A 25115-nucleotide genomic window follows, 5' to 3' on the forward strand; every position below is an offset into this window, starting at 1 on the left:
GCTGTAGCAATTAATCCAGCATTTTTTAAATTCTCGCGCGCTTTTTTTACACCCAGAATTTTAAATCAACTTTTTTTTTTTCGGTGATGGGAGTTTAACTAGATACACGAGGTCAGCTTTCATGTTGTAGGAGATCCCTCTCCATCATGACCGCAACTTTGAAAGCTTTTTTGAGCTTGGGGGGCACGTTATAGGATAAAAGCTCAAAACTGCACAGCTATCGCTGGACCACTATTTTCATTTTCAGTGCTAAGCTATTACTATGGTAATTTTTCAAACCATCAATTAATTAGTTATCATGTTGTGTGACTGCTAAAGTGTTGCTCAGTTTCAGTTCACTAGAAAGGGTTTTTGCAAGGCATACAAGAGCTGAATTTTGAAGAAGATTTTGTCCAGTAGTACGGCGCGGCGAAGAGCTCAGCAAAATTAGACCTTGCGTCATTCTAAGCGGCTCGAGCTGCCTCTGATCTGTGTTTATATCTATTCCGCGCGACCTCACACTTTACTTGAACCCTCGGCCCTCCCCCTAGCGCCGGCCACCTAGCATCGCCCGACCCAAAGTTTTACGGCTGCGCGCATAAAAAGTTAAAGTTACTACCCGACTTGAAGATAATATTGAGGAAATTCTGAAAAATTATTCATATCATGTCCGCCGCAAGTAAATTTTAAGCCGTCTTGCCTACGCCTCGTCTCTCCGCCCGCGGTCCCTCCGTCCGCATCCCGCCCCGCCATTCAAATGCTTTCTTCTTCTTTTTTTTATATCAAAGACTGCTTCCATCTCTCAGGGTTGGCTCCATGCTTTCCTTCCCGATGGTTGTCCGCTATCTTTTGAAATTCCTTTTCGCCATCGGAATGTATTATCAGTCGAGGTGTGAATTTCGACATTATGATACGTTGTTTCTTATCGAAATTTGCAAACTACGATCGTTGCAGCGAAAATTATTGAAAAAAAAAACTCCTAACTAAGCTGTTTAGGTTTTTTTATGCATAGATTCAGACTTCCTGCTCATACGAAAACCACTATCTGTTTGAGTTAAACTACACACTGAATGTCACCCTAACACTCCTAAAAGGCTCTGTGACATGAAAATATAGCAACGTGAATCTCGGAGCTTCGGCTCAGGCGTTGTTCGTTGTTTACGAAGCAGGGTGGCGAAAGAACACGGCTTGATTAAGAATCCTACGAAAACTTGGAGCGCGTGATATGATTCACGTAGACTCTAGTCGGGACTTTTCCTGTGAGCGGCGAATTCAACGTTTCCGTAATTGATGCTAATTAAAACGTCAGCATCTTGGTGAGGAGTTGATTTCAGTAATTTCTGTTGCAAGAATCATGTTTTTTTGCAGAGCCTTTAAGGTTACAGGTCCTCCGGGCATCAGATTTCTCTGGATAGAGGTCCACATGAAGATTTAAAAGATAACGCAGGCCATCATTGCTAGATTGTTGCGAACACTCGTCCCTGGGAACGCAGGGATCGCTATGATGCTTTGTTGCTTTCGTTGACGAGATTTAGGAGAGGTCGGGTCGATTGAAACAGTTTTCACTGTTTAGCTCGAATTCTCATTTCTGGCGTTTGAGAATGACCGGTTGAATAAAAACGTAACCGAAACGTAGCATTTGAGCCACTTTTTGATTTCTTCGTTAAAATGTTTTTCCCTCTAAAATCGTGTTGCTTTTTACCCGGCGCACAGTGGATCGAGTCAATTGGAGAGGTCGGCCATGAAATTTTTGACTAAAACTGCAAATTTTGATGTTTTTTTTCGTCACATTTTAAATTTCAAGGGGTGTTTCCGACAGAGAATTTCACGGAAAAACCATTGAAACCGCTTTCAGACGCTCAAAGTTGTGTATAAATGGAGTTAAAATCGTTTAAAGTTTCCAAATTTTGTTGAATCTCTCGTATTGACTCGATCCACCGTGTGGCGCATAATCGTACTAACCGCCGTTTCTCTGACGTTCTCCGCCGCATTTCTGTTTCCAAATGAGCCCTGGAAAGTATAGAGTTATACGGAGAACAGGGCTCACGTGAAAATTGAGGCACAACCTTACGCCAGAGGAGCAACGTGTGTTTCCAGTTCAGGTTTGAAAGCTTGCGGAGTGTGGACGCGCAGTCAAAAATTGTGAATGTGGCGGGCGAAGGAGTTGAGTATTTAGTGCCGTGTCGGGCTCGGGCAGGGTCGGTGTCTGCTCTGAATTTAATTGTTAGCCACCCCCACGCACTAATCCGGACGGCGGCCCCCCTCCCCCTCCCCTTTCGCTCCCCCAAATGCCCCCCATTACGCCATGCCGCGTCGTCAGTAACTTTTAATCCACGGTCAACACTGGTTTAATCCCTTCGGTTGAATCCCTCGGGAAGAAACGTACCCCGTTCTCCGAGTCGAGCTGCTCTCTGTACTTCTCGGCCCTGTTCAATACCCCCTCCCAAACCCCTGACTTCACCAGTTTGACTGGCTTTGAACAGGATCTCGAGTTTTTTTTTTTATTTTATTGTTTTGTTTTTTTTTATTGTTGTAGCTTTAAAGTAGTATACTTTTTCGAGACCGACTTTGAGTAGCTCCAAATACATGAATACATTATTTACATTTATCTTAGATGTGTAAATATAGCCAAAGCAGCTAAGAAGTCGCTCTGCATGAAATAACTTTCTTTACACTAATTTCAGAACATTTTTCAATCCCGCATTTAAAAGGCCTCTACAGTTTTTTGGAGTTTTCTCAAAAACAGAGAAAATGGACACAAGCTGTTTTTGCACGAAACGATTCAATCGCAAAAAGTATTACTCATGAACTACCGTGTTTTAGTCGGCGTTCATTTCCTTCCTCTATTTTGCGATTCTCTTCTAAGTCTCTTCCCGGACGTAAAGTCTAGTACGAGGTGAAGACGACGCAGAATAGCCAAATTAAAGGGCAAACGAGCGGAATGATGAGAAGGAAATAAAAATGTATGTTCATTCTCTCGAGGCGAGAAATTGTGAAGCGAGGAAAAGCATTAAGACACGAGGGAATCCTGTTGTAGCGTATTGGAGAACAAGATTTCCCTGATTGAGAAACTTTCCATACAGCAGACCGTCTAAACGAGCTCGTAATGAAATACTTCACCTTATTTGCATCTAATCTCATTTTTCGTATTCATATTATCTTCATAATCTCCAATCTGGTCCCAAGTTTTAACAAGTTTTCAAAAATATCTCTAAACCATCTTGGGCAAGAATAATCTCGGCGAAATGCGGAGAATTTCTTACAGCAGCTGTGAAGTAGTATATATCCTGTCATTATTCGTAAAGTGGATTTTATGCCGGAAGCGCAGCATCCTTTTTTCTATGAACCTTACTCAGGCGTAATGATAAGACTCGTTTCTCCTATTTTGTATTCTTTTTTACCTCGTTAATTTACTATTCTAAATAAACTTTAAGTAGCACTGATACAAATTTATGAAAATTGTTCTGATGTGGAAGGAAAGTCGTAGACAGGGATGCAGAAAGTTCTTAGCCTTCTCTTTTGAAAAAACTTTTTCCTGAGGAATTTAAAAAAAATAAGCAATTTTTTACTGTACGTAAAAATCCCCGCTATTTTGCGAAAAACAGGTGATTTTAACTGCAGTTATACAATACGAAAAAAACCGAGTTTTTTCGACTGCCCCAAGTGAAAAATCCTATGTCGGGGCCTTCATTTTCATACGCCACCTTCTCAGTCGCGTGGTCGAGAAATTTTTGCTCCCCCGGTCGTATATCTAAAATAAATATTTTGCAATAATGAACATTACGCCCCTTCTTCGGCAGTTAAACGAATCCTAGTACATTGCATGCAGAAAATCAACCTTTGGCTCTCCCACTCCTCCGAACCGGTTCCAATCCGCGCGCGGCATTTGACGAGCGACAAAATGCAGGCGACCAGGAACAGCTTAGCTATAACAAAGACTTAATCTCAGAAAGCCGTTCTCCGAGTTTTGTGAATTAATTAAGCGAATTTCTGGGCATCCATCTCACCACTCGCCGCAGCGCATTCTTGCACCCCCTCCCCTCGTCCCTTCACCCGCCGTCCATCTGAAGACGCGTCCAAGATATCGACAGGGATGAGCGAACTCCTGGAGTGAATCGGAGGTATCCCAGCACCTGAAAGGCGATATAAGCAGATTAATAGTAATTCATATCGCGGTCGCAGTGGTTACTCCGAGAAGGGCGAAGAGGAGAGGGGTGAGTTTAGAACTCGGTTGAGGAGGGGGGGGGGCGCATTCCACGTGAAGGTGGTTCATCGGTGGCGCTTAGCACCCTGGTAGCTAGCAGGTAAGAAATAATTTACATAATGAAAAGGTATAAACCCGGGAGCCTTACAAGTGATAATAAATGACGCTAAGAGGGCGCCGACCGGGGAGCGGGGACGAGGGGGCGGGAGAGGCCGCGAGAATTTCAGATATGAAATAAGCGACGACGACGAGGCGACCCCCCTTCGACTTTAACTTAAAGCTGTCTGCTTTATTAACGCGAAATCTTGTATGATCCTTTAATACTACAACTCCAGAACTTCGCCGGGACTTTGGACTTTTCGTCGATGTTATTATCAAAAATAGGCGAGCGGGAGCCGAGGGGAGCTTTCGCCCCCCCCTCCCCGGTCGTTCATCTACTGCTGTTTGAATCGTGACAAACTTTCGCGCCCGTAGATATGCTCCAATAGAGTGCCATCGCTTGGTTCAGTTTCGTTCCTGGCATCAATATTCAGCATAGTCAATTCTATCCTTTTCGAACGGAGATCTTCAATGTATCGCTGCTTCGTCTCCGCATAACTTTCTATTACATTTTCTATAGCGTTTACCATTTCCGGCACCAAAGCGAACATGATATGAAGGAGTTCTCTTCCACCATTGGAGCTCGGATGATGAATATGAGTTAAAGTGCAGTTCCAGCTGAACTGTAGTTTGAGCAAAGGCAGAAAGGAAATCCTCTTCAATTAAGAGCACTGGAAAAAACAACACATTGGATCTAGACTCCAGACTCTTAAAAACATCGACAAGAAAAAATACTCTTGATCCAATCAGATTTGAGCTTTAATCAAGAACCAAGCCTCTTAAGAGCGGATTTCCTTTTTATTTAAAGCTTAAATCTGATTGAATCAAGAATCCTTTTTCTTGTCAATGTTTTCAAAAGTCTGGACTCTAGATCCAATGTGTTTTTTTTTTCCAGTGAGGCTGGGCTGTCGATTAAAGCAAAATTCTGCGTGAATCAAGAGTATGCTTTTCTTGTTGAATTTCTTAAGAGTCTGAACTCTGGATCCATCATATCTTTCCTGAGTGTATGAGCTCGCTCTATTAGATTTTCTCGCGAGGACCCGCGAAGCGGGCCAAACGAGGCGCGAAGCGTCATTTGGGGGTTGGGCCGCGTAGCCCCTTAGTTCATATGTAATATTCGATTTTAAAGTGGATTCAAGCTCCAGTCCACCAAAAACATGCTGCGGTACAGAATCTCGAACATGAAATCAGTTGGATAATTCTAATAAATGATTTTCAGCGAAAGATTAATCGTCCAGTTAGAATTGCCGACTCGAAGCTACGGAGACCGAAAAATTTGAACTCGCGGAGCCGAAGCTATTCTTCACAGCAAGCTGACCTGTGCCTCATTCTTGGCCGTGAGTAACCCGCTCAACCATAAATCAGAAATCCGAAATTAATCGAAGCATACCTATCTTGGACACTCCCGCTTGTACACACGCAATGGTTGTGCGCGCAGTGAACGGCGAATGGCGAGCGGCTCGCGCGAGGAGGAGAGATGCTCGAGACGGGGAGGAAGGATCTCCGGTCCAGAACTTTGATCACTCCCAGGTTGCCTCCTCTCGGAACTGCTTCGAATTAAAACAGCGTCTGCTCATAAGATTTTTTAACGAAAGCTCACGCCTAAAAATTCAAAATCGAATGGGCCTCTTGCAAATTTCAACTAGGTAGAGCCAAAAAAAAAAAAAAAATCCCCGAGACCCTCCACTAGTATCTTGACAATGGTGGAAGCTTTTACTTTCGGGACTTCAGCATTCTACTGTTGACTTACCTACATGGTTGATATTTAACATGTGTTGGCGGTTTCGTTTGGCAAACAAGCCGAAGTTTGGGAAACTTGTTTGGCTCATGACGTCATCCGAAGCTCATCATCCACCATGTAGGTAGGTCAACAGCCGAAATAAGAGTGACGATTGTTGCTCCCTTTTAATTGTCCATTAGGAATTGTTGAATCTCCGAAAGTAAAAACTTCCACCTGTTGCAAAGAGGCCAGTGGAGGGTCCCTTGTCTCTACTTATTTCTTGTGGAAAATGACTCAAAAATCTCGATGAGTGCATTGGGAATGTCTGAAATACACTTCTAACTTCACAATCTGCGCGAGAAATATGCGTTTTTAAGCTTCCTTAAAGATAGGAAATTTCCTATGATAATCCAAGGAAAACAGTTTTTCAATTGTATCACTATAATGGTCGATTCTTTCGATGTGTAACCGGCACCGTGCTTTCCGAGGATATCTCGCCTCTAATTCCAGTGGAAAATTAGCGTTCCAGTTTCGACGAACATTTCCTCGTGTGCTGGGAGAGCACGTTTCAAATAGAAATCCTGATACGCTCCTTCAACTGAGAGCAGTTTTTTCGGCATTCGGTATACATCGTGTTCTTAAAAAGCAGGTGCTCTTCCCCTTTTTTCTAACAGTTCGTAAAATTTTCTATTTTTCGGACGAAGGTGGCAATAGTGAAGGATCGCCGATCCCCGGAAGGAAAATCACAACCACTTACGAATTCACAAGGAGAGCGGTTGAAAGGCATTGGCGGGCAACTCCCAATTCAGGGACACGGAAATAAATCGTCTATGGTACCACTTGGTAAATAAAAAATCAGGTAAGCGTAGAAAGGGGGAGGGGGGTGTCTCCGCAGTGGGCGCATGGGATCGGAAGGGAGAGGGATCGATTCAGGCCCCAGGTTTGAGAAAGCTCCAAGGTGGAAAATGCATATCCCTCTATCGCCAGACGAGACGAGTAACCCCCCCCCCCCCTCATAACCCCCAATTTCTCCTCGGAACGGAGCTCCAGCCTCATCGGGGAGCGGCGACAGCAATTTTTCATCGTGGACCCTTCGCCCCCACCGACCAAGACCCTGCGCCCTGGTCCTCAGTATCCCTCTTTTTCACAGGAAAACAGCCGACCCTGGTCCGCTCACCTCCCCAACGTTTTTCTCGTCATTTATATTTCACAGTATGCCTCGCAAGTGTTTTAATGGCCCGATGTTTTTTCAAATTAAAACAAGGATGTCTTGCTCAACTACGAGGCTCCTCCCATCCTTCTGCTGTTTCATCTCCTAGCTATTCTGTTCGTTTGTTTTAGCTTGGTTGTCCATTTTCTTGTGTTCTTTAGTCTAATTTTAGCCTCGCTGAAAAAAAAGTTTGGTCGTATGGACCAATGTTTGGTGTTCCATAACAGCCCAACTAATTCGGTTTGTCAAACTTAATTTTTGGTTTATCGAACCGAGTCGGTTCCTGTAACCGAATTTATGCGGTGAAGTGAGCTGACAGAGTTTGGTCATATATGGCGAACGTTCGGCTACACAAACCGAGTTCAGTTTGACAAACTAAGAGTTAAATGTGACCAGTCGATAGTTCAGTTTGACAAACCGAAAGTTAAGTTTGACGAACCGAATATTTGGGACAATTTGGAACACCGAGCGTTCGGTTCACATGACCGAACTTTTTTTCTTCGGTGTTGAGTTGGACGTATTTCTGTCAAACGGAACTATGTGCATTAAGGTATGAGCCCTGAGACCCATAAGAATACATGCATAACAGGGCTCACGTCATAATGCACACAGTTCCGTTTGACAGAAATACGTACAATTTGTCGTTGATGCAGTGGTCCAGCGTGAAGCGGATTGATCTGATGATTGAAATGTGTGTTTCAGGGATGGACTACAGCCACTCGCAGGCGCCGCGGATCTCGGAGCACCCGGCGTCGAAGACGGTGACGAAAGGGGAGCCGGTGACGCTCAACTGCAAGGCAGTCGGGAAGCCGGAGCCCTCGATCGAGTGGTACAAGGACGGGCAACTGGTCAGCTCCTCCGGGCCGCAGCGGATGGTCCTCGACCGCGGAACCTCCCTCTTCTTCCTCTCGACCCGCTACGGGAAGAAGGACTCCGACAGCGGCGTCTACTGGTGCGTCGCCAAGAACGAGCTCGGACAGGTCACCAGCAACAACGCCACACTTGAAGTTGCAGGTAAGCAAACCTCATTTCCACCAGCTTCGCTAAGAGGCCTTTCTGGACACTATCTAAAATCCCCAATTCCCGGGAGCGCAAATTTCCCAAAGCGCTCATTCCTGGTGGTACAAATTCCTGAAAGCGCAAGAACGGTAGGCAGTATGCGCACAAATCCATCAGCCAAACGTCCAAATTTTAAGTGCAATAGTCTTCATAAAGCGCAAACCTAAAATAAAAGGCGGATGTAAAGAAATGCGAAGGAGAAAACTCGCTAAGAGGAGGAAGGATGCAAGGAAAGGGAAATGCTTGGATCCAGCATAGCTGAGTTGTCGAGTTTTTATGACCAAATCCGTCAATTATTATTTAAAACTTATATCATAAACTTACTGTAAACTGATTGAAAATAGAAATTTTGGAAATCTTAGATGGAATATGCTTGAAATCTCTGAAACCGCACTACCATGCGCAACCGAATCACTACCACGCCAGAACCAGCGAAAATTGTCATTTTGCGCCTTTGGGAATTTGTACTTTTGGATGTCCTTGGCCGCTCTAGTATTACACGCACTATTTAAGAGGGGATGAATGAGAGGGTCAGTTGCGCTGGTCTCAGAATCATTTTTTGCTCTGGTGAAAGCAAGGTGGAAGAAACAAAAGGTGTCACTACCGCCGTGGATGACGTCATAAACCGAATTTTTCCAAGTGCGATATCTCGGTTAATATTAAATGTAGAAAGTTGCTGTTTGAACGGATTGTATAATTTTTAGCTGATCTACAAGAATCAAGCATCAAAACAAGATTCTGTGACCAGTGCAACTGACCCATTGATTCATTGTATATTGAGTGCTCATCAATGCAGTCATTCATCATGAATAATTTCAATGGATCGCATCGCAATGTTTTCTTATTTGGGTCAGCTCGTGGCTTATTCACACCTCAAATTAGTGAAAACGTCACAGGAGTACTCTCTGAGAATGCCAACTTGGCACCAGATTCCCGCATGTCAAGAGTAATATGAGAGCGGCCAATAGCAAGTTTTGCGCGGGCCTAAATTGATACCTTCCGCTTTTCGGTCTAAGTTTTTCTCATTTTTTAGAGTGCTCCCGAGAAAGTCAACAGGTCTCGAAGAAGCGGGGGAAGCGCCGCTGAGAAAATGCATTGGTGCGATTCATATTTAAACTCACGCCGATATCATTGCGCGCTTTTGCCAGATATGATCCGTCTCTTTTTACTCAATTCAAGTCTCAGTGTATTTTCCAAGAAAGAAAGGCTAAAGTTGAGTTTTGCGCAATCCTAATTGGACTACAATTTGCAAGGAAGAATTACTATTTCTGACTCATTTTATAAACAACATAGGTGCCATCGTGTAACATAACCTTCCGTGAAATTTCGTGAGAAACACGGTGCCACTGGTTTTCTCAAAAAAAAAAAAAAAAAAAAAGCCCCAAAACTGTCTCTGAAAAAAAAGCTCTAAAACACCCCCTAAAAAAACTCAAACACTGAAAAAAAGCTCTCAAAGTCGAGGCCGTGACGAAAGGTACCCTTCACGCTCCAACGAGAGTCCACCTCTAGGTATATTTAATCAAACTCTCCATGCACAGATAGGGTGCAAATACATTATCACGGTTGCTTCTTTGTCTGGGGCCTCCAAATCTGGAACAACGGCAAGCCTGGTAATGTATTTACTCCCTGTATAGGCATAGAGAGTTTGACTGATATCGAGGGAGACTCTCAGGGTAGCTCGAGATATCTCGTCTATTACGGACCCAACGTTAAGAGATTTTTTGAGCTTTGGAGTTCATTTCAGAGACAGTCAATGGAACCATTGTCCGCGAAAGTTTTACAAATGACCAGGTACTTCAATCGCAAATACCTCACATGCTCGGGACAGCAATGGCCCTCTTCGGCCATGATCTTGATGTGGCGAGGAAACACATCGTTCCTGCTCAGTCAGTAGATGCTGAGAACGTGGGGATGCCTCGGCAGCGGCGCAGAGATACAACTATTCGTGCTTGATGGATGTCCGTGTTGCATGTGCAAAATTGAAGGCGCGATGGCCCGATGCGTAAACGCTCGATGCTTTGCTCTGCGATCTATGCTGCTAACCGAGCTTTTTATGCTTCGATTCGGGGAAAAGTTGAAAAAGACGAGGCCGGAGTCAGAAAGTCTCTCCCAACTTTGACTGTGTTGCTCACGTTGCCTTTGAAGTACAACTATAAATGAGACCAATGAAAACAAACACAATATAAGAACGTAGCAAAGGAAACGACGCTCCTTGATGACGGCGCAGAGATACAACTATTCGTGCTTGATGGATGTCCGTGTTGCATGTGCATAATTGAAGGCGCGATGGCCCGATGCGTAAACGATCGATGCTTTGCTCTACGATCTATGCTGCTGCTGCTAGCCGAGCGTTTAACCTGGACCCCTCTTTTCACTAACCAGGGTGTCTAGCATCAGGATTTTCCGGATTTCCCCGATATGATTAGGATTTGACGCCAATCAGGATTCAATTCCGATTTCATCAGGATTTGAGGAAAAATCGGTCGTAAAATCAGAATTTGAGAAAAGTCGGCCGTTTGATCGGATTTTTTTGTCGAGCTATTGCAGGAATTTTAATTTTTTCTCCATATAAAATCAGGATTTGATCTGGATTTGGAAAAATTATGAAATCAGGATTTAGCAGTCAAAAATCAGGATTTCGTCAGGATTTCCCAAAATGAGAAAAAAACCAGACACCCTGCTAACTAATTATTTTTTTTTCGACTTTGAGTTTTTGGCAGGAGAAAGTATATAACCAGCGGAAATCAAAAACGTTCTTTACTTAATTTTCTCGAAAATCTAGGTTGGCTCCCTTCTGATGAACCCGGTCCGAATGAAGCAATGGAAATAAAGCCAAAATGGAAAGAGAGCAAAGGAAACGACGCGTTTTGATGAGGGCGCGGCGGGGCGGTGGCAACGAGGCGATTCGGAAGATATTCTATGAATACTGCATCTTGACTGTCACGTGATTGAGCCGCGCGGTCTCGCGGGAGCCCGAGGAAAAGGCCGACTGTCACTCTCCACGTCACTTAGTCCCTATTTAGCCGCGAGAAAACTTCACGCTTCATCTTGGCAAGCTAAGAACGATCCTGGCTTAGGGTGAAATTCAATCTGTTGAAAGTCTCCCAGCCCGCGCTGAGTTGCCACGGAAAACCTCTCGCAACTCACCCGAACGCCATCCAGGTTTCAAGCCTCCTTCTTGCCCTCCTCCCCGAACAGAGACGGATAGAGATCCTCCACTAGAGATCTGACAGTTTTCATGAGATATAAATGAGCGACAACATTCTGCCGTGCTAAGGAAAAACGCCGTATGAACATTCGAGAGTTGCCGACTTTCCCTCGATAAAACGTTTATTCTTGAAGAAAGCCATGGATGTTTTTCCTTGGAATTTTCAGGAAATTTAGGTAAAATTGCGAACAAAATTTTCTGAAAAATTGTAGGAAATACGTTAACAAATTTTCCCGAAAATTCGTGATTTATTGAATGAAATTTGGCAACACCAGAAGGCTCATCGGCATTTTTCCTTAGCACGACAGCATTCACCCCATCTTCCTCCTGAATTTTATTCAACTACGTGTTGAGCAGGGTACCAAATCGTCCTTCTCCTACGAAAGAACGTAACTCCATTTCTATGTCGCCGAATTTCCCCTCGTAAACTGCATATTAACCAGGATAATCTTGAGCATTCTTAACTGAAAATTTCACTGATCCTTCCTCAGACCCCATGCAAAAATCAGGAAAATTTTGGATACTTTGACCAGGGTGTCTACAAGCCCGGAATTCCCAGAAAGTCCGGTAATAGTACCGATATTTTAAGGACGGCCCGGAAGCTCTGGAAAAGTGCGGTAATAGCGCAAAAATGTCCGGAATTTTTGTCATTTTGTCAAAATTTGAGTGAGAAATTCAAATTTTTGAAATGTCTCGAATTTCGTCAAATGAAGGTACTGGAAAAGTACTGAAATTACCCACTGAAGAGATACTGGATTTCTTGGAAATGTACTGAAAAAACACTGTAAAAGTACTGATTTTTGGCCAGCCTATTTTAGTAGACACCTTGTTTGACTGGTACATTATATTACAATACATTTATTGTTTGAGTTGAAGTGACAAATTTGGAATAGAGTTCCGTTCTTTCGTCCGGGAGACGAGAAAGTGGATTACGTTTTGCAACGAGGAACTACTGTTTCAAGTTCATTTTAGAATCAACGTATGTGCCTTTACTCTCCATTTACAGATTTGCGCTTTCATGCATTTCCGGAAACTGAAGTTCCTCATTGCAAAATCCAACATCAACATACTCACTCAATGCACATCGTAGACTCACAATAGGCATACCCTCAAGTTTATAACTATGCTAGCACAATTTTAGTGACTTTGGAATGTGATTAATTCCTTTTTACCGAACCCGGTGCATGCGCAAATCCGAAATGACCCTTCTAAAGTTTCCGTCGAGTGGATTCTTGCGTTTTCGAGTTAGTCGAAGATTCGGGTGCTCCGTATGTATTCAAAGCAGTTTTCGTGTTGGGTCAAGCGATGAAGCCGTTTCCCACTGAAAATTCCACAAGGGTCAACGCGTATGATTGTTATCTTTGGTTCGACGATGATTGAATTTGAGCGCGACGATCCGAGAAAGGGTCGGGAGATTTCACGGACCCTTATTCCATCTCCTGTTTTTGTACTTTATTGAATAAATATTCTTTTTTTTCTTCGTCCTTCAAAACTTTTGTGAGCCTGTACTGTGCCGTGCTTAGGAAAAACGCCGTATGAGCCTTCGAGAGTTGCCAAGTTCTTTCCAATAAGGTGTTTATTTTTACGAGAAGTATACATTTTTTCGCTTGAAATTTTCAGATTATTTAGATATGATTGCGAACGAAACTCTCTGAAAAACTGGAGGGAGAATATTCACTGATTCTCACTGAAAAATTTTCACTTTATCTGAGGTTTAGCAACAATTGAAGGCCCTTACTGCGTTTTTCGTCAGCACGGCTGTACTATTGCCTCTGGTTTGAGTTTTTGTCAAATATGTCGTTTTGATGTATTGAGACCTGCACCTTTACATTTTTACTGACAGTTTCTGCATTTTGACTTCATTTTGAACCTATTGAGGACTATATATAAATTGAGCAATGCAATTTCGGAGAAAAAGTTTTTCTCCGCAAGAGATCAGGATTTGGAAAAATTATGAAATCAGGTTTTTGCAGTAAAAATCTAGGAAAAATCAGGATTTCCCATAACGAAAAAAAACTAGACACTCTGATAAATCACCGAGACATTTTCTCGAGTTAGGTTGGCGGTACTTTCATTTTATTAAATAAAATGCACTAGGTCTAGTGATGGCAATTATTCTGTTGGATAATCAAGCGTGATTATTTTACACTAAAACGCCACAACGTCCTCAAAACTCGGAGTGAAAGACAGGTGCCGAGTGCAAATAAAAAGCATTCATTGTCGTCCACTCTGAAATCCTGGATTCCACCTGGCGCGAGTCGCATCTCCGCAACTCTCGACAATCATCCCCTGGAGTGGCCATCAACGGTTGCCTCAAGCCCTTCCTACCCTTCACCTGCCGCGTCCTCCAACACTCGCAAGTTTTCCCTCGACTCAAAAATCCGCGTTTAATTGTAACCCTCCGATAAGCTTTCAACTTTTTTGCAGTGACACACCGTACTCTGTGGCGATCTGGCAACATCGGGGCCGACCCTTGACATACTTTCACTTTTCCTCGCAATCGGGAAAACGGCAGAATATCTCGAGTGTCTCTTGCTTTTACTCTCCTCCGTGCTCGTGCTTTGTAAAACAATCAGGGAAAAGACTCTCATTTGTTTTTAAATATTTGCATCCGTGTAGCTCTCTCTTGTCGCTTTTAAGTGTGGCTTGTAGCTTCAGCGCACGTACTCGTGAGCTTAGAGTGTTGTTTTTTTTCCCCTTTCGCATGTTTTGCATACATGGCCGTTGTTAGGACTGTCCTTGTAGTGTGCCCCTCTCACTATCAGACACATGCAAGTGTCCAAAAGTAGATAACATTGAGAGGTTCACTTTCTGTCTCTTCGGTTGACAACTGTCACAGCGCACAGTGGATCGAGTTAATAGAGTTCGGACAAAATTTGGTAACTTTAAACGCTTTTAACTCCGTTTCTGCAAAAACAAAGTGTCTAGCATCAAGATTTTCCCAATTCTATCAGGATTTAAGGTCAATCAGGATTTAATCTCGATTTCATCAGGTTTTGAGAAAAAATCGCGGTCGTAAAATCAGGATTTTAGAAAAGTCGGCCGTCCAATCGGATTTCGTTATCGAGCTATTTTTGTGAAGTTACATTCGCCTTGCGAAGAAAAACTTTTCCTCCGCAAAAGATCACGATTTGGAAAAATTATGAAATCAGGATTTTGCAGTAAAAAATCAGGATTTCCCCAAATGAAAAAAAAAATAGACAACCTGAATAAAATTTGAGGTTCTAGAAGTGGTTTCATTGGTTTTCTCGTTAAACTTTCTTGTGAAAGCACTTCTTGAAATTTAAAATGCGACGGAAGAAACAACAAAATTTTCAGTTTCAGTCAAATATTTCATGTCCGACCTCTCTCTTCCATTCGACCCACTGTGCAGCGTCTCACATAGCGTTGGACTTACTGTCACAAAAATTAGAAATTGGCTATAAAGAGAAGGAATCTAAGTTCAACAAGTACGAAATAACAAAAAGTTGAAAGAATGGAGGTAAAATTTGTACCTAACAAACATCATCTACTTTGAAATAAAATTGAATCGTCTCGGCAGGTGGACGTGTTACGTTACTTCAAATTATTATTCATTAAGTTTAACTTGTGTTATGCATGCTCAAGCACCCCGAGGATCCCTTCAGAGAAATATGAATCTTCGACTGCGTGATTCAAAATGTTCATTTGTTGTTAATTCTTTGAAAATAGTCATTATATTTTTTTATGAAATCTTGTTAGGTTGGGGAAGAATCATGCCAAATTTTACGAACCGAAAGCGAGTGATGTAGGATTCTTAAGAAACTGTGTTGTGCCTGATAGAATACCTCGGCAAAGCTTGTACCCTTTCTTTTCGTGAAAGACTCCCGACTTCCTCCGTGATATAATTTTCGTCCACTAAATGAAATCGTTCATTAATTTTAAGAGAAAAACGTTTCAAAAAAGAGGGGACAGAGAAGAGACAGATCTGCCTCGTTTTAAAGAGCACTTGGTGAGATCATTAATCAAGCGGCGTCTAATTGCAAGCAAATCCGGCCTTGCTCCAGGATCACTCGAACTGTGCATTCTCTGCCTGTTTTTAGGCAAATGAAAACATCACTCAGTGTCAGATTGCAAGGAACAAGATACAGAAGACGGTTTTCAAGAAAAAATGTTTTATAAAAAGGCTTAGGCACCACACTTTAATCTTCCTTCTGAACAGTATTGCCGTAGTTTTTTCGAGGGAGGGAGTGTTTCCCTTGCATGAAGCTATAGCCAATTCCGTCAGGTATTATTATCTTGATCATGGAATTTGAATGATAGCAACGTTGTTTTAAAGCCTGTAAATTAAAGTTTGCTCTCGATGTAACTTTCGAGAATGCGGTCTTCAGCTTTCAAGTATACCTAATGTTTGGCAACATTTTCAACCTTGGGAATTTATTCTCAGTCCTTGCAAGAGGCTCTGCATCATTGTAATGCGAACCAGTTGAAAGGAATTAAAATAAATTTTGAGGGGTTTTAAGAAAGCAGCAATATCGTCTCGCCGGGACTTACAACCACTGGGGAGGGGAAAAATTAATTAAGAGAGTTGTTAGGCGCAGAACGGCATATAATGTATATCTCGACTTCTTTTTCGGCAAATTTATGCCGGTCGCCCAAGACCAAACCAACGCCGTATTATTAAAGCACCACGCCGTTCTATTTGCATTCTTGTCTATTCAGTGTTTTCCCAATTTCGTACCCGGTTTTTGCGCCAAAACCCCTCCGTAGAAGTTTCTCAACATGGTTCCACGAAACAGCCCTGCAAGCAACTTCTGGATTTAATTGAAAGCACTCGAGGGGCTTCGCCACTTTTTGAAAATGCTGTGAATAGTTCGCGCACTTCTTTATTTCATTTTTGGTAATCAAAATTCTTGATTCCTCCCTCTACTTTCCATCAAACTTTCCACTTTTTGTCCTCCGTTCTCTATTCACTTGGTCCAGGGAAAAATCAATTACATTTTTGCTCATTTCAATGCGTTCGAGAATACGGTTTTGGACTAAAGCTGTGTGTATCCTATGTCATTGACTCTCATCATGTATCTCGAAATAAAAGTTGAAAAGTCCCGTTTTTAGAATGAAAATTCCTCTGCATACCTACGACGTTAGCTTTCACCACCAGATCCGCTTTTTTTGTGGAAACTCTCATATCCTCTTGTCATATGATAAACATCGTCTTGTTCTCAAATGCGCTCCAGAGCTCTTCACTGGATTCAATAAAAAGTGTACTTCTCATGGCGGGCTTCCTCATTACTCATCATATTGAATTTTGAACAGAGAAGTTTGTATGCATCTTTTTTATTGATGTCTAACTCCTCCGTCTTTATTTCCTTCCTCTTTTTCCCTCCATAACTTTTCCATGGGACTCAACGAACGTTTCAATTGTACGCAACCTAAAATTGTTGATTTTTTTTTATATCATAGTACCCGATGGTTTTAAAAGATTGACACCCCTGGTAAAAATTGGCGATACGAGCTGCGTTTCAAAATACCATGGGAGTTCTTATAGCCGACTAAAAAAGGCTATTGAAAATCATATAGCTGGCTGTAGAAAGCGGAGCAAATCATGTGGCCGGGCTATACGAAGCTACAAAAAAGTACACAGCTGGTGTAGTTCCTATCGCCGGGTTTTACACTTTATCGCCATTAGCTATGAAAGGCTATAAGAAATTGTGTATAAATTCGTGTGCTTTGGAAATCATTAAGTTTAATACGGAACTACTTCAATATTTACAAAACACACATTATATTTTCCTTTAAAACATATTGTTTTTTTCATCAATTAATATGAGATGGTCCATACAGAGTGTGCAAACATTTCAAAATCATGAGTCGAAAAACGCTAACTCCGCGAGATTAAATACTAGAGCCTAACACAAAGCGGAGCGGCGACGCATTGGCGCCTACAAACCTAACAGGGATACTTCACTCATTGCGCGGCGACGCACTGGCGCCTACAAACCTAACAGGGATACTTCACGCATTGCGCAATGCGTGAAGTATCCCTGTTAGGTTTGTAGGCGCCAATGCGCGTTTCGCGCTCTCTGCCCACCCGCCGCGCCGCAGCGTGCCACGACGTCTGAAGTAACTTTTTCACACCAGAAGTATCATGGGTGGCGGTAGCCACCTCCGGACAAAGTCTATACTAGGGCCCACGAACGATGATCCCTGAGCCGCGGGTATTTCTTGCAAACACTGGCAACAGCGACACCCCGGCCCGGACCGAGTCTCGAGTTCGGGGACAATGCCGAGCCGAGCCATGATCGAACCCTAATTACTTACGCGTAATTTCCAATTTCACCCTCCCGTTAGAAAAAACCAAAATTTGTTGAAAGTTGTGTAACATTTTTTTAGCAAGTGTTTCGTTACTCTCCTTTAAAACACGAGTAAAAAGAGGCCTCGTTTATAAAAATCGGTCAAATAGCAGCAAAGTTACAGTTTGAGATACAATGTCATAAATAAAAATTGGACTTCGTTTCAAAAAGGAAAAAGAAGGAAAAAATACAAATTGTATATAACAATTATATATGATTTAGCTCAGAATTTTACGAGCAACCCAACCATGTAATGGAAGAAGAGATTGGGGCAAAATTACAAGAAATTGATCTTTTACGAAAGGGCTTCCTATGAAGAATTTTGACCTGAAGATAGGGGTAGAATAGCAGCAGTTCGCATACAATAGCTTTTCGCGTTCACAATACCCGGTCTCGTCGATGTGCGTGCTCGACCTTGCAGCGTTGTCATTTACATGGTCCATGCGTTTATTCGCCCGATTTTTCAGGGATCATCGTTCGTGGGCCCTAGTATAAACTCGACAACACTGGAAAGCCTCCAAACGAAAATGGTGGCAGCCAACGATAGACACATGTAACTCCCTTATTCTGAAAATTTAAGAAATCACAAGAAATAAGAAATCAGTAGAAATTGAAGGCGCTCCAACATATAAAGAATGACAGGCATCCTTCAAAAGTACGGAGCTTTCCTCGCAAAATAAATCAAGATACTACGGCACCAACACAGAGCGGTAGTCCAATAACTAACGAAGTCCTAGTATCCGCAATTAGTAACGTTTAGCATAAACTTTATCGTCTGGCTGTTGCTTAATCGCCATCGGCTATAAAAGGCTATAAGAAATTGTACAGCCGGCTACAGAAGCTATTGGAAATCTTACAGCCAGCTTTAGGTCTATAGTATTTTGGAACACACATTCTACCGCCAATTTTTACGAGGGACGTAATACGTAGTTTGCATTTTACACTAACTTGTAGCTCAGAAGCTAGATTTTGACTGGAACGTCCAAAAATGGTCAAAAAACGTGTTTTGATATTGAAGCAAAAACATTTCTAGCATTAAAATTTGTATTTATAATGAATTAACTGAGGAAAAATGTTTTAATTCAAAGAATTAAAATGTTTGCATGTCAAATTTCCTTTTCTCCGAATTCAACAAAATCTCATTCGAATTAGATACTAATTATTTTACTAAAATTTTTTATAAAAAAGAAATAATGGACCACTAGACAAAGTACAAATTTCAGCATTCTGATACATGTTTCTTGACCAAAATTTCATGTAGAACACGATACGCACAACAAAAATTACCAAAATCAACTCCTTACGAAGATATTTAATGATTTTTGATGCGTGAATTCAAACCACCCGCTCATGAAAACTCAACACTCTACGTGATTCACATCGCGCGCTAAACGTGATCATGACAGTCTGTGCGATATAAAAATCTGGCAACCGCGATTTTGACGCTTTGGCTCAGCTAAAGCAAATTGCTTAAAGTTTGAATAACACATGATGGGAAATGAACACTGCTCGATAAAGAAGATCGCCGAAACCGTTGTAGTGCGCGATTTGACTAACGTAGAGCTTTGAGTTTCTTGTGAGCGGCCAGTTCAAATTTATTGTAACCAATGTGAAATAAAATCGTTAATATCTTCGTTAGGAGTTGGTTTCAGTAATTTTTATTACGCGAGTCGTGTTCTACGTGAAATTCTGGTTAAGAAACATGTATCAGAATCCTTTAACTCGTACCTTGTCTAGTAGTCCATTCTTGCTCCTCCAAAAATTTTCTTCAAATAACGGATACTTTACTTTTAGTTTGAAAAAAAGTTATTGTCAACAACTTTTTTCCACTGTGTGGACGTTACCGATGCCTGATTCGCATAGACTATAATAATAAGAGCTCACCTCGTTGATGTTCTCGCGTAGTATTAGTCTAATTTATTGATTTTATCCTTTTTCCTTCTATTTGCATGTAGGATATGAAATAACACGCTTTCCTTAAAGTTTTCCTCACAAAGTCGAGTTGGAAGCTCAGCAAGGAGAGAAACGAGAGTAAACAAATGCGGATAATTCAATCTGCGTATTATTTTTATTTCCATATTTTCGTCTTAATCTACGCCTCCTCACAGTCAACTTGGCTCATGAATTCATCATCCCCCAGCGCTTTTACCCGCCTTCTCTTTTACCAAACAGCTCACGACTTTCATTCTGATACCTTCACAGGCGCGGCTTTTTTATTAACATAAAACGTGGCCCGCAATATTAAATAAGTTCTTTTCTTGACTTATTCCCGGGTTTTAATTTCATCGTCACGATTATCATTAACCTCAGAGCATTTTAGATAGAGAAATTCGCCTTTTCAATTTTCTGTTTGTTGACGTGTCTGGTTGCCTCCTCCGGATAGGCTTTGTGCCTCTTTTTGAAGAATAATTCATCGCCTGACTCACCGCCTTTCACGGCAATCATGATTACCGATATGAAGTCTACGATGTAAATCTATTGACTATACTAAATTTATGTTATAAATTTATTTGTCATCACCTCATAAATAACAAAATTCCGGGATTTAAACACCTAACAAAAAATCACCAATGAAAAAAAACCGGCTCTTAACTTGATGTTTTGGTCACTTTATTTTGCTGCTAGATTTTGTACTAAACTCAGAAGGAAAATTTATTTTTTCTCCCTCAGGAAAGAAGTGCCTTTCCCTCATGTAAATGCCTTTTTGCAGCATACATTCTTTTTCCTCACCTTTGCCAGGCCTGAACTGTTTTTCAGTCAACTACCCTCTTCAGAAATGTATCCCCCCGAAACTACTTCCTTCACAACAAACTTGAAGCCTCCATCGAATAGAGGAGCCGATGGAATCAATCAATTTATAATATTTCACTCGCCGAAGTTTTGACTTGTGAGAAATGTCGATAAGACGGGCCTTCGGATTTTATCTTAAGTGAAAAGTTCTGGTAAAGCTTCTCCATGTAGTTTTCAGATTTTTAAAAGGCTCTTGGAACAAAGAATGAGAATGCAAGTGGAGCGGAAACTTTTCCAGTAATGTGGTGGGAATCGTTCGAATCATCGTGAACTTATGTATACCCGGTCTCTCTGGATTCTCTTTTTTTCCCAGCAGAAACATGTGTGCCAACATTGAGAACTATTCATTCCATGTCAGCTGATATTCTGTAATTCCTTTTTGTTTTTTTAAGGGTGGAGGCGTAAATAGACAAAGTTTTCATCGTTACTCTAAAATAAATGCATTAGGTACTGCAATTATTATTTTTTTCGTCATTTCATAAAATATATCATACATGTTTGAAAGCAGCTTTTGTAGACTTCAAAAATACTTAACAAGCTACTTTTTAAAATACTGTCCCTCTTCTCCTCATTTTCTAAACATCTTAATGCTTTTTTCTCGTATAAAATACTACTTAAGCAAGTTACAGAGGGTTTTTGTGCCTACTTTCAACTTTTTCAAGAAGAAATATTGAAATAACCATGGAGGAGAAGGGATCAATGTACCATGATTTAAGAACCTCACAGATAAATATAACACATTTTAAATGTGCTTTTTTCAGACTTGCGTTTTATTAGTGCATATTTCTTACACAAAGCCTTTCACTTGATAACTTCCAATCATTACATGAGTAACTAAAGTGGTCCATACTTAAAAATATTAGATGTAGAAATCAAATCACTTTTTCCTTAATGAAATTCAAAAAGCACGCTAAACGTTATTAAATACGGATGCTGGGACTTAGTGAGTTTTTGGACTACCGCTCTCTTTTTGTGCCGCAGTATCTTGATTCATTTTGCGAGAAAAGCTCAGAACTCTCAAAGGATGCATGTTACTCTAAATATGTTAGAGCGCCTTCAATTTCGTATGATACTGTGCAACACCTCTGTTATGAAATAGTTGCTTGAGGAGCCGTGGCACGCTGCGGCGTGGCGCGGCGCCGGCGAGCGGCTGGCGGCCGGTCAGCGCAAAAAGCGCATCGGCGCCTACAAACCTCAGGAGATACTTCACGCATTACGCAATGCGTGAAGGATCACCTTAGGTTTGTAGGCGCCAGTGCGCGTTCCGCGCTAGTAGCTTGCCACTCCGCTGTGTTTGGCTCTAATATTTAAATTTGTCGAGTCAGTGATTTATACTCATAATAGTGAAACGTTTGCACACTCTGCATGGATTATTCTCATTGAAATTGATGGGGTAAAAATATGTAGGGAAGGAAAATACAATGTGTTTATTCTGTTTATTGTAATATTAAGGTGGTTCCGTGTCAAATTGTATGATTTCCAAAGCACTATAATTTTTTATTTTATATCTTGTGCTTTTATTTTGCTGCCGCGTGGTGCATGCGCAACCAAACGCTTAAAATTGACGAATTTTTTTCTAAAAGATCGATGTACAAGTGGGTTGAAACCAAAGATTCGTTCCTCTTGGTTTTTTTCTCCTTTATTCATTTTGGTATAGTTTCTTTCAACACAACTACGGCTCATTCAGATTAATACCCATGCCATCGCTTGACAAATGTCTTACAATTACACAGCCCTGCGTTTTTTTGGTCATGTCTTGTTGCATGGAATAACTTGATTGATTCCTATGTATTTTTTAGCGCTGAGTTCGGGAAAAATACCCAAAAAATTCCATCAAGTCAGGATTTTCCGCAAAATCAATGGTTGAATTGAAAAGGAAATAAAAATTCAATTTTTTACGCAATGCGTGAAGGATCACCTTAGGTTTGTAGGCGCCAGTGCGCGTTCCGCGCTAGTAGCTTGCCACTCCGCTGTGTTTGGCTCTAATATTTAAATTTGTCGAGTCAGTGATTTATACTCATAATAGTGAAACGTTTGCACACTCTGCATGGATTATTCTCATTGAAATTGATGGGGTAAAAATATGTAGGGAAGGAAAATACAATGTGTTTATTCTGTTTATTGTAATATTAAGGTGGTTCCGTGTCAAATTGTATGATTTCCAAAGCACTATAATTTTTTATTTTATATCTTGTGCTTTTATTTTGCTGCCGCGTGGTGCATGCGCAACCAAACGCTTAAAATTGACGAATTTTTTTCTAAAAGATCGATGTACAAGTGGGTTGAAACCAAAGATTCGTTCCTCTTGGTTTTTTTCTCCTTTATTCATTTTGGTATAGTTTCTTTCAACACAACTACGGCTCATTCAGATTAATACCCATGCCATCGCTTGACAAATGTCTTACAATTACACAGCCCTGCGTTTTTTTGGTCATGTCTTGTTGCATGGAATAACTTGATTGATTCCTATGTATTTTTTAGCGCTGAGTTCGGGAAAAATACCCAAAAAATTCCATCAAGTCAGGATTTTCCGCAAAATCAATGGTTGAATTGAAAAGGAAATAAAAATTCAATTTTTTGGAAATTTTTGCCCCATAAAAACCAAAATTTTGAATTTGCGGAAAATCCTGACGTGATGGAATTTTTTGGGCATTTTTCCCGAACTCAGCGCTAAAAAATACCTAGGAATCAATCAAGTTATTCCATGCAACAAGACATGAACAAAAAAACGCAGGGCTGTGTAATCGACATAGTGAAATAATCGACATAGTGAAATAATCGACATAGTGAAATAATGGGCAGGTGAAATAATCGACATAGTGAAATACTGGGGATAGTGAAATAATCGACGGAGTGAAATAATCGACATAGTGAAATACTCGACATAGTGAAATAATCGACATAGTGAAATACTCGACATAGTGAAATAATCGACAAAGTGAAATACTCGACATAGTGAAATAATCGACGGAGTGAAATAATCGACATAGTGAAATACTCGACATAGTGAAATAATCGACATAGTGAAATACTCGACATAGTGAAATACTCTACATAGTGAAATAATCGACAAAGTGAAATACTCGACATAGTGAAATAATCGACATAGTGAAATAATAGACAGAGTGAAATAATTGACATGGTGAAATACTCGACATAGTGAAATACTCGACATAGTGAAATAATCGACGGAGTGAAATAATCGACATAGTGAAATAATCGACATAGTGAAATAATCGACATAGTGAAATAATCGACTTAGTGAAATAATCGACGTAGTGAAATAATCGACAGAGTGAAATAATCGACATAGTGAAATAATCGACATAGTGAAATAACACAGCCCTGCGTTTTTTTGGTCATGTCTTGTTGCATGGAATAACTTGATTGATTCCTATGTATTTTTTAGCGCTGAGTTCGGGAAAAATACCCAAAAAATTCCATCACGTCAGGATTTTCCGCAAATTCAAAATTTTGGTTTTTATGGGGCAAAAATTTCCAAAAAATTGAATTTTTATTTCTTTTTCAATTCAACCATTGATTTTTGTCTGTAGTATCTCTACTAAGTATAAAATAACCATTGCACGTCGGAAAGAAGCCTCAAAGAGTGATACTTGTCCGAATTTCGTCAAATTTTATGCATTTTAAGGTGGTTTTTATCCCCCTAAAAATCGTTTTTCGGACAGAATTTTTAAAAATACAACTCGAAAAAATTCATTCCCCCATAATTTACTTCCGTTAGTACCCACGAATCACCAGAAAAAGTAAACACAAGTTTCTAAAATATTGGGAAGAGTGGGGCGGCGCCAAGATGTCATATGAGAGCTCCACGCGGCTCGCGGCTGCTTCCCATAAAAACCAAAATTTTGAATTTGCGGAAAATCTTGACGTGATGGAATTTTTTTGGTATTTTTCCCGAACTCAGCGCTAAAAAATACACAGGAATCAATCAAGTTATTCCTTGCAACAAGACATGAACAAAAAAACGCACGGCTGTGTTATTTGCCACATTTTAGAAATGTAAATGTTTCGAAATTTAAGTAATATTTTCATTTGAAAAAAGAAGAAAAAAGGTATATATACGGCATATTTTATTTCAAAAAATTTAATCATAGAAATATAACCAAATATTCACCGATGAAAATTTGAAAAGGTGAATCAAAAGAATAGAGTAACATTTCATTAAAAAATGACTTACCATTACAACACAGCAAGTAGCAAAAACTTCGCCCAAACAAGAATTCTACTTTTAGAAGGTATACATGTGATTATACAGGTTTGGTGCTAGAAATGAAGGTGAATTTCAAAACAGAGGAAAAAAAGCAAGGAAAAAAGGGGGAAAAAGAATCCACTGTGTAAATTTGATCTCTGACAACTACCTCTGTAATTGAGTGGTCAGTCCGCAAACAATGTATTGTTTGTTCGCTACGATGCTAGCCCATCGAAAGTTCGATTTGCTCATCAGCGGAAATGAATATTTTAATTCATACATCGATTAATTCAGTTTCATCGCGAGATTTTTTTTCAAGTGAGAA

The 25115-nt window shown here is 40.8% G+C and overlaps 1 protein-coding gene across 1 annotated transcript in view; it reads left to right on the top strand.

The window, feature by feature from the left end:
* Positions 1-25115, top strand: part of LOC109044017 (roundabout homolog 2) — a 296474-nt gene that overhangs the window by 174381 nt on the left and 96978 nt on the right. Inside the window, exon 2 of the mRNA XM_019061471.2 lies at positions 7915-8226. Within this exon, the coding sequence (XP_018917016.2) occupies positions 7915-8226 (312 nt within the window). The remainder of the gene's footprint in view (positions 1-7914; positions 8227-25115) is intronic.

The sequence above is a fragment of the Bemisia tabaci genome, chromosome 1 (assembly GCF_918797505.1).
Source record: "Bemisia tabaci chromosome 1, PGI_BMITA_v3".
In the NCBI taxonomy this organism is placed as follows: Eukaryota; Metazoa; Arthropoda; class Insecta; order Hemiptera; family Aleyrodidae; genus Bemisia; species Bemisia tabaci.